Source organism: Nycticebus coucang, chromosome 12, assembly GCF_027406575.1.
Source record: "Nycticebus coucang isolate mNycCou1 chromosome 12, mNycCou1.pri, whole genome shotgun sequence".
Classification (NCBI taxonomy): Eukaryota; Metazoa; Chordata; class Mammalia; order Primates; family Lorisidae; genus Nycticebus; species Nycticebus coucang.
In genome coordinates this window covers 17,059,179-17,069,182 of record NC_069791.1, presented here as the reverse complement: position 1 = coordinate 17,069,182, position 10,004 = coordinate 17,059,179, and the positions used below count along the sequence as shown (strand labels likewise).

Sequence of the window (10,004 nt, the reverse complement as noted above, 5' to 3'; positions counted from 1 at the left end):
GAGCCACAGGCACCGAGCCTGGTTTCCCTTACTCTTAAAAGACGACATCATCATTGTCCTTGGCAGCCTTTATTGTCCATGTGCTTCCTGAATTTGAAATCTTTTTTCCTAGGTTAAATCTTCCATTTACCCCCCTTTTTTGTCTTTTTTTTTTTTTTGACACAGAGTCTCACTATGTCACCAGGTAGAGTGGCATGGCGTCACAGCAACCTCTAACTCCTGGGCTCAAGCGAGTCTCTTGCCTCAGCAAGACTTGTAGTCCCAAGTAGCTGGGACTACAGGCTCCCACCATAGCGCTGGGCCATTGCAGTTGTGGTTGTTCATTGCCATTTAGCTGGCCTGGGCCAGGTTCAAACTCACCAGCCACAGTATATGGTGCCATAATCACTGTGCTTACTTTGCTTTTGTAAGGTTAAAGTCCAAGCCGTAGTTGTGTCCTTTACCCAGGAGGTACATCATCTATCTATGCAATGTACCTGTAGGGTGGGAATTTACCTCACTCCCCACTACCATTGAGTTTGACTGGAAACAGCCTTTAGCTCATCACTCCCTAATACTCCTCTACCCAGCTATTTTCCAGTTCAAGGGTAATTCTGAGATTTTCAAAGAAATTACCTGGGTTGGGATGGTGGCTCATGCTTGTAATCCTTGTACTCTGGGAAGCTGAAGCAGGTGGATTGTTGGAGCTCAGATCAGCCTGAGCAAGAGCAAAACCCCATCTTTACTAAAAATAGAAAAACTCTATTTTTGTAAGGGGCACTTATTGTCCCAGCTACTTGGGAGGCTGAGGCAAGACGGATCAGTCCAGGAGTTAGAGGCTGCTGTGAGCTATGATGCCATGACACCTTACTCAGGGCGACTAAGTGAGACTATCTCAAAGCAGGAAATTACATGGGCAGGTTAGCAGGTCCCTTAAAACAGCAGTGACTTGGCCAGGCAGTGGCTCACCCCTGCAATCCTAGCACTCCGGGAGGCCGATGTGGATTGCCTGAACTCACAGGTTTGAAACCAGCCTGACCAAGAGCAAGATACCATATTTAAAAAAAAAAAAAATGTTAGCTGGGCATTATGGCAGGTGCCTGTAGTCTCAAGTTACTCGGGAGGCTGAGACAAGAGAATCCATTGAGCCCAAGTTTGAGGTTGCTGTGAGCTGTGATACCAGAGCACTCTATCCAGGGCAAGTTCTGTCTCAAAAAACAAAAACAGCAACTTTCAGAATTCTCAGAACTATTTTTTCTCTGTAGTGACAGGAGTCTTTGTTGCTCAGGCTGGTCTTAAACTCCTGACCTCAAGGAATCCTCCCACCATGCTTCGTATACCTAAACTATTGGTAATTACCTAGTCATATTCTCAAAGCTAGTAAGCTTTGAATGACTTCCATCATTTTTCCTAGCCCCCTATGAAAAAGCTGTTAACAGACTAGTGTTACAAGCCAGGTCTACTACTGCTTTCACAGTCCAGCATGTTCCCTCCTCCCCAGAGAGGTACCTAGACAAAAAGTGGGGCCTGACATTCTAATCATGTTGCAAGGACTTCATACTACAAGTGTAGATGAATCACCAAAATCAAGGTAAAGTGGAATAAACACAGGAGAGAAACTTTTTTTTCCCCTTAAAGCCTTTACTTTAAGACATGATGGAAAAAAATCTTACAGGTACACATGGAAAAGACAAACATGATTACCACTTAGTACAAACGATCTAACCAGAAAGCTTTGATGCCTGTCAGCTAATGTTGAAGCTGAAATTCTGTGAGTATGACATGCTGCAGGGATGAAAGGAATGGATAATTAGTATTCCTCTCCTTCTTCCTCTCCCTCTCCTTCAACAGAATCCACACCAACCTCCTCATAATCCTTCTCAAGGGCAGCCATGTCCTCACGGGCCTCAGAAAACTCTCCTTCCTCCATCCCCTCACCCACGTACCAATGAACAAAGGCACGCTTGGCATACATCAGGTCAAACTTGTGGTCCAGGCGAGCCCAGGCCTCAGCAATGGCTGTGGTGTTGCTCAGCATGCACACAGCTCTCTGTACCTTGGCCAGGTCTCCACCAGGTACCACAGTGGGGGGCTGGTAATTGATGCCAACCTTGAAGCCAGTGGGACACCAATCTACAAACTGGATGCTGCGCTTGGTCTTGATGGTGGCAATGGCAGCATTGACATCTTTGGGGACCACATCACCACGGTACAACAGGCAGCAAGCCATGTATTTACCGTGGCGAGGGTCACATTTCACCATCTGGTTGGCCGGCTCAAAGCAAGCATTGGTGATCTCTGCTACAGAAAGCTGTTCATGATAGGCTTTCTCAGCAGAGATCACCGGGGCATATGTGGCCAGAGGGAAGTGGATACGGGGATAGGGCACCAGGTTGGTCTGGAATTCTGTCAGGTCAACATTCAGGGCACCATCAAATCTGAGGGAAGCAGTGATGGAGGACACAATTTGGCTAATAAGGCGGTTCAGGTTAGTATAGGTTGGGCGCTCAATATCAAGGTTTCTACGACAGATGTCATAGATGGCCTCATTGTCTACCATGAAGGCACAATCAGAGTGCTCCAGGGTGGTGTGGGTGGTGAGGATGGAGTTGTAGGGCTCAACTACAGCTGTGGAAACCTGGGGGGCTGGGTAAATGGAGAATTCCAGCTTAGACTTCTTGCCGTAATCAACAGAGAGGCGTTCCATCAGCAGAGAGGTGAACCCAGAACCAGTTCCCCCGCCAAAGCTGTGGAAAACCAAGAAGCCCTGAAGACCTGTGCACTGGTCAGCCTGTGGAGGAAGAAAATACAAAATGTAGCATTGTAATGCCAAGACATATTTTCTTACTGAGTTTCTATTTACTTTTCAAGTTAGGAACCATGTCAGATCAATGTTAAGCATGATTGATTGGCAAAATAGACACATTAGCAAGTTGCCCAGAAACCAGGGACTGTCTAGAAGTCCAATTAATACAGTAAGTAGCCTATTCCACATTTTGGCAGGCACTAAATAATGAATGCTGTCATTCAGAACTCCACCAAACTTGCACTGGACTCCTCTCACCCCATTAAAAAAACATTTTTATATAGTATTTATTTACCAGCTTGCGAATTCGGTCTAAGACGAGGTCAATGATCTCCTTGCCAATGGTGTAGTGCCCCCGAGCATAGTTATTGGCAGCATCTTCCTTGCCTGTGATGAGCTGCTCAGGGTGGAAGAGCTGGCGGTAGGTACCAGTGCGAACTTCATCTGGAAAGGGAAGACAAACCAGCCATCCATCACTCAGTCACTTGCACCAGCCTGCTGAGCCCTAGCAGGGGGTGGGGGTGGGGCACTGTGTGTGTATGTAATCAATGGAGTCCCCAGGACAGACCTCCTGTCCCAGCACCCTGGGATCTCACTTGGGTTACTGAGGTCAACTCACCAATGACTGTGGGTTCCAGGTCTACAAACACTGCCCTGGGCACATGCTTGCCGGCACCCGTCTCACTGAAGAAGGTGTTGAAGGAGTCATCTCCTCCCCCGATAGTCTTGTCACTTGGCATCTGGCCATCGGGCTGGATGCCGTGTTCCAGGCAGTAGAGCTCCCAGCAGGCATTGCCAATCTGGACACCAGCCTGGCCAACGTGGATGGAGATGCACTCACGCTGTGGGGACGGGAAGGGAAATCAGTTTAATCTATTGGTGACTGTCAAGTGGGACACAGTATTCATGGAATCATAATCTTACCTATTTCCTTTGTATTATTTTTTGTGTTCATTTTGTCACCAGGCTGGAGTGCATTGGCAATATCATATCTCACAGCCACCTCAAACACGTGGGCTCAAGCAATCCTTCTGTCTCAGCCTTGCAAGTAGCTGGGACTACAGGCTGGTGTGTGCCACAATACCTTGGCCTCCCAACAGGTTTGCATTGCAGGGGTGAGATGTTGCACACAGTAAGAAATTTTTTTTAAGGACATCCCCCACTGCTGAATCAAAAGCCACTTTCTAGACTAAGAAAAAAGCTTAGTCACAACTTCCTCCATTGGAGGACAAAGATACGGAGACGGCCATCCATCCTGCACTCAGACCCCAGAATCCCACCCAAGACCAGATGGCCAAATTTCCGGGCAGCTCCTAGCACAGGAAACACGGGGACAGAGAAGCACAGCAATGTCTGGCCTCAGGGATTAGGGCGGGGCTCTGCGGTACTGGACCGAGGAGCAACTCAGGGTGCGCGCCTCCGCGCCCCCCTGCGGCCGGGGGGGACGTGCAGCCGCAGACGCCCGCAATGGCCACGTCCGCGGGGACGTCGCCTTGGCCACCTAGCCTCCCGTGGCCGCAGGCGCGCAGCTCCATCTAACACCTCCACATCTGTCTTGGCACAGTAGGGGATTATCGGAGACCCAGATCCGGGCCAAGATCCGATTTTCGTTCCCTCAAAATACCTCACTGCCACCATCTGCTCTCTTATGAATTCCTAAGGCAGCAGGAAGGGGCAGTTGGCCTCTACGGTCTGTTGGAATCGAACTGTTCTAATACACTAGTGTAGTGCAATACACTGTTCAAAGGAGACCTTGCCCACATTTCTTATTGCATTTAAGGAAAAAAAAATAACAGGAGACACGCCCTGCAGCCAGAGCCCCGCCGCGACCCAGCGCACATGCGCAGACTGCAGTGGCGGGCTCCTGCCGCTCCTCGGCGGGAAGGTAACGGTCGCGCGTGCGCTTTCGTCTCACTCCTTCCCACCTCCGCTTTTCGCGCAGAGGAAGTGAGGGCGGGGAGTCCGCGCGCGCTCGCCAAAGACGGGGGAAGGGCACGCTCAGAAAAGGACTGCAGGGCCTTGAGGCGGTGCTCCCAGTAAGGACTTAAGTGCTAAAAGAGAGCTTCAAATGCGGCTGTGTAAAGCCGGCGCACCGCCATCCCTCCCGGGTTTGGAGAAGAAACCCCTGCCGCCCCCGTCTTTCCCGCCATTCTCCACAAACCGAGGTCTCATCTACTCCCTCCCTCACCTCTCGCCTAGCTTTCTGCCCTCCAAATGGAGGGCATCGATCCCTGCCCTCTCTAGCTGGAGGCCCTTCGCGCCTCTCCGGCTCCCTTTTCCCTCTTTTTCCGTAAGAGGCCAGGCGCCGCGTGCGGTCCACTCACCATGGTGGATACGGGTCAGGAGGCGACGATGACAGGAGCAGACACCGGGTCCCGGTTACCGTCCTCGACAAGCCAAGAGTCGAGGTAAGTAACGCACTGAGGTGGGGGCGGCGCGGGAGCCTCTTAAGTAGCGGCTGGGGCGGGGCGGGCGGGCATAGGCGGGGCGGCGGCAGCGGCCCCTCCTCCGGCCCGGCGAGCCCACTCGGCGCCCGGCCTGGCCGCTGCAGAGGCGGCTCCTCACCCGCAGCCCCCTCCCCTGGCGCGGCCTGCGGGGCGGGGTCCGGCGGCCCTGCGGGCTGCGCGCGCCGGTGCTGCAGTGTGCGGCGCATGGCTGCCGGGGCCCCGGCGGAAAGACACAGACTGGGGGATGTCAGAGGAACGGGAAAGGAAGCGTGCCTTAATTTCGAGGACCCTAAGACTTGCGAAATCCGTATGGTTTTAAAGGTGAAACACCAGTAAATTCAGAAACTTATGGTTGGGATAGCACAGGGATTATTTTCGTGTTATTAGTGAGTTTTGCCTCTTTATTTTCTCAGTTTCTTTAAAGGCAGTGCATTCTCGACCTACATGATAATGTGGAGGACATGAGCTTTAGGAAATAGAATAAATGTGAAACTGCCCTTACAAATTGAGGAGGGAGTGGAAGGTGAGAGCTAGAGTAAGGGCTTCAAATTCTGCAGAGGAACAGGCCCAGTTAAAATTATGATAATCATCAAACTTCGTGAAGGAACAGCTAAAATGATAATCACTCTCTGTCCCCCCATTTGCTTGATAGTGGTCACTGTCCCCTTATTTGCTTCTCTATAATTGCTATTCTGGAGGGTGCAGCTGGTAGTTTTAAAGATTTTTTTCATTTTTCTCCATAAATAACATCAACTGTTTGGAACCTAGGGGTAGCTTTTGAGATATCTTCCAGGTTCTGTATTCCAGTGGGTTTACCAACACATCCAGACCAAGAAACTGAATCAGCTTGTCTTGACCTTCCACCCAAGGTTTGCATTCCAGTAAGTGACCCATCTACATAGCAGCTAATACCAAAGAACTGCTGATTCCACCCCCAAACCAGCCAATTAGCAGATCCTGATCGCCTAACCCTCTGCCCACCAAACTGTCTTTAAAAACACTGATCCCCACCAGACAGGGTGGCTCACGCCTGTAATCCTAGCACTCTGGGAGGTGGAGGCGGGTGGATTGTTTGAGCCCACATGTTGGAGACCAGCCCCAGCAAGAGCCAGACCTTCTCTAAAAATAGCTGGGTTATTGTGATGGGTGCCTGTAGTCCCAGCTACTCGGGAGGCTGAGACAAGAAAATTACTTGAGCCCAAGAGTTTGAGATTGCTGTGACTAAGTGAGACTCTGGCTCCAGAAAAAAACAAACAAACAAATAAATAAAAACCTTGTCCCCTCCCCCCACCCCGCCAATCTCAGGGAGGCAGACTGAGAAGTTTTTCCACTTATCACTAGATGGAATAAACTCTTTATCTCCTGTAAACCTTGTTGTCTCTGATGTTGGCTTTCTCTTAGGCAGCAAGCAGATGTGTTTGCTTTACCGTGAAGAGTTGTTCTCTAAACTAAAGTACTAAACACTGGAAGCAAATAATATTTCAGTCATTCAAAGAGTAGTACCTAAGCATTGGACATTGAAGCTGTTAAAGGGGCAGAATAGGCCCCATTTTTAGACCTAAGCCACCAACTTGGAACAGCCTCAGGGGCTGTTAAAAAAGGAGATTTAAAAAAACATTTCAAACGTGGTAGCCAAATTGAATAAGTGAGGAAAAACTTGGGTAGGAAGGAAATAAATTGGCACTAAAGGCTATTAGAAAGTAATGATTCTTTGTACTACTTAAGAGTTTTATAAATAAGACTGCTTGGCATTATGTCAAGGTAGATCAATAGGTTAGTTATAGCTTATTACTTAGAGGTCCAGATTATAGTGAATAGACTAGTTTGCCTTACCCTCTCTCCCCCCACCAAAAATCTGTAGTAAGACCATAAACTATATTCCTTGCTGTCTTTGGAAATACGTAAAGTGGTTAGGGTTAAAATGGACCTGGCAGAAACCTATTAGTGTTAATAACTTCAAAAATCTTCCCTGTGGTAGTGTATGCGTAACAAAAAGGTAAACAAAACATAGTAGAAATTCATAGTTTCATATTCAGTTATTACTTTATTCATATTAAAAAGCCTTCGTCTTTCAGACAACTCACAAATTCACCATGAATGTGTATTTTGTAAGGGGATATCTGTCTGTCTATCTATCTACCTGCCTCTCCATCCATCCATCTATATCTGCCTATGTGGACCTGGCCTGCAAGCTGGGAGGCTCTTATTTCTGATAAATATTTTTTTGTAGTTCTATTAAAAGGCATTTGATTCAAAATCTAAAATTTGCACACATCTTCCAAACTGGGTTAGAAGAGGACAGGAATATATTTGAATATAATTCTCACTTATTCTTTTGCCCCCTATTCTTTTTTTTTTTTTTTTTTTGTAGAGACAGAGTCTCACTTTATGGCCCTCGGTAGAGTGCCGTGGCCTCACACAGCTCACAGCAACCTCCAACTCCTGGGCTTAGGCGATTCTTTTGCCTCAGCCACCAGAGTAGCTGGGACTACAGGCGCCCGCCACAACGCCCGGCTATTTTTTTGGTTGCAGTTTGGCCAGGGCCGGGTTTGAACCTGCCACCCTCAGTATATGGGGCCGGCGCCTTACAGACTGAGCCACAGGCACCACCCTGCCCCCCTATTCTTAAAAAGAGACTGAAAATAATAGCTTACTTTAACTTGAAGAATGAATGTTAAGGAACCACCCTACTGAACTCCATTTTGCTGTCTGCTCTGGATAAAAGCTGTTTGAAAGCTGGATAAAAGCAGGCACCTCCCTTTTAGCTCTCTGCGGAATATCAGGGATTTGCTCCTGTGGGTCTGTATGTCTCCCCAGTTACCTTCCTAAAACCAGTAGCTTTGCTGACCTTGTTATCTGTGTATTCCCTGTTGTGAATGAGGAAGTATTTTTGAGGCTTTTTTCCCAGGTCCCTGACAATACCTCAGGCTTCACAGGGTAATAGAACTAAAAGAGATCTTTAAATTCAACCTAATGCGGTAGCTTTATGCCAGAAAAATATTGAGTAATGAATTTATTTTGCCTCCTCTTTTGTACCTGACTTTTCCCCTTTGTTGCCCATATTAAACTTACATGTGTCTGTTTATATTATATGTATATGTATTTTTAGCTAAAATGATAATCACCCACCGTCCCCTTGTTTGCTTCATAGTGGTCACTGTCCCGTTATTTGCTTCTCTATAATTGCTACTCTGGAGGGAAAATAAATATATATATGTGTATGTGTATGTATATATATATATAGAGAGAGAGAGAATGAATGTATATTTAACAGCTAAATAGTAATTATGCCTGGAACATAAACACAATATTATTTACTATCTTAACATTTTAATCAGTTAGATAGACCTGTCTTTTATTAGACTTTTTTTTTTTTTTTTGCAGTTCTTGGTTGGGGCTGGGTTTGAACCCGCCACCTCCGGCATATGGGACCGGTGCCCTACCCCTTTGAGCCACAGGCACCACCCTATTAGACTTTTTCAAGCCTGTAACTATTTACCTTCAGTCTCTGGTGTTGTGAGAAACACTGTGTTACAGTTTGAGCCACTCTTATCTTTGCTACATAATATCATGGTCATTTGCTACCTATCTAAACAGTAACTGTTTTTGGTAGTTTCCATATTGTAAGTTAGACACAGAAGTTTACAAAATATTTCTTTCATTTTATCAGATCTACAGAGAAATACAAAATAACAAATGGCAACAATTTACCAAACTTATTATTTGTAAATATTTGGTCTTTATTTTTTATTTCTTTGTTACAAATTTTTATATGCTATTTTGTGTTCTGCTTTTTCCACAGATGGGTGTTGTAGGGGAAATAACATTGGCTTTGATGTCACACAGGAGTAGATTCAATTCTGACTTAGTAGTATGACTTTAGACACCTATCAAGTCATTAAATCTGAAATGTCCAAGTTTGAATCAAAAGTTTAGTTTGTTATATCTCAAATAAGAAGCAGGATAAGTAATCAAAGTATGCATGTATAAACTATCTACACAGTTTTGCCATCTTTTTTCTTTTAGATAGAGTTTTACTCTGTCTCCCTGGGTAGAATGCTGTGGCGTCATAGATCACAGCAACTTCAAACTCTTAGGTTCAATCAATCCTCTTGCCTCAGCCTCTTGAGTGACTGTGACTACAGGTGTTCACCACCATGCCCAGCTTATTATTATTATTATTATTTTCAAAGACAGAGTCTCACTTTGTTGCCCTTGGTAGAGTACCGTGGCATTATAGCTCATAGCAACCTCCAGCTCTTGGGCTTAGGTGATTCTCTTGCCTCAGCCTCCCAAGTAACTAGGACTACAGGTGCCTGCCACAACGCCTGCTATTTTGTTGTTGTTGTTGTTGCAGTTTGGCTGAGGTAGGTTCGAACCTGCTACCCTCCGTATATGGAGCTGGCACCCTACTCACTGAGCCACAGGCGCCCCCCCAGCTTATTTTTTATTTTTATTTTTTTAGGATATAAAAGTGTAAATTTATTTTATAATAGAGAGTGGGGGAAGAGATGAGAAAGGGAGAGAAAGAAAGCAGGGAGTGAGAGAGGGGAAGATGAGGGGAAAAGTGAGAGAATAATGTGGCATCCCAAAGAAAGAAGGGAAGAATGCCCACTTATTTATGCCAGCAGTGAAGAAGCCCAGAGAGTGAGTGGCGATGAAATCATGAAAGACATTTTCTACAATTTGTTGAGAATTGAATATTTTTCTTTGTAGGAAGTGGTCTCGGGCCTAGAATAAGTGGCAGTCAGTTGGTACAAGGTCTGGCAAAT

General features: G+C 46.5%; 1 protein-coding gene across 1 annotated transcript; it reads right to left on the bottom strand.

The window, feature by feature from the left end:
- Positions 1 to 1,611: 1,611 nt before the first annotated feature.
- Positions 1,612 to 5,341, bottom strand: LOC128562802 (tubulin alpha-1B chain). Its single transcript, XM_053558139.1, has 4 exons — positions 5,110 to 5,341; positions 3,405 to 3,627; positions 3,081 to 3,229; positions 1,612 to 2,770 (listed from the first exon to the last, which is right to left on the bottom strand). The coding sequence occupies exons 1-4, from the start codon at positions 5,110 to 5,112 to the stop codon at positions 1,790 to 1,792; spliced, it is 1,356 nt and encodes a 451-aa protein (XP_053414114.1). The 5' UTR covers positions 5,113 to 5,341; the 3' UTR covers positions 1,612 to 1,789.
- Between the last annotated feature and the right edge of the window lie 4,663 nt (positions 5,342 to 10,004).

Bases quoted from the DNA above. Each gene is read 5' to 3' on its own strand.
- LOC128562802 (XM_053558139.1), bottom strand. The intron at 3,230-3,404 runs GTGAGTTGACCT...TTCCCTTTCCAG, and splicing joins CCTGGAACCCACAGTCATTG to ATGAAGTTCGCACTGGTACC. The intron at 2,771-3,080 runs GTAAATAAATAC...CTTCCTCCACAG, and splicing joins TAGACCGAATTCGCAAGCTG to GCTGACCAGTGCACAGGTCT.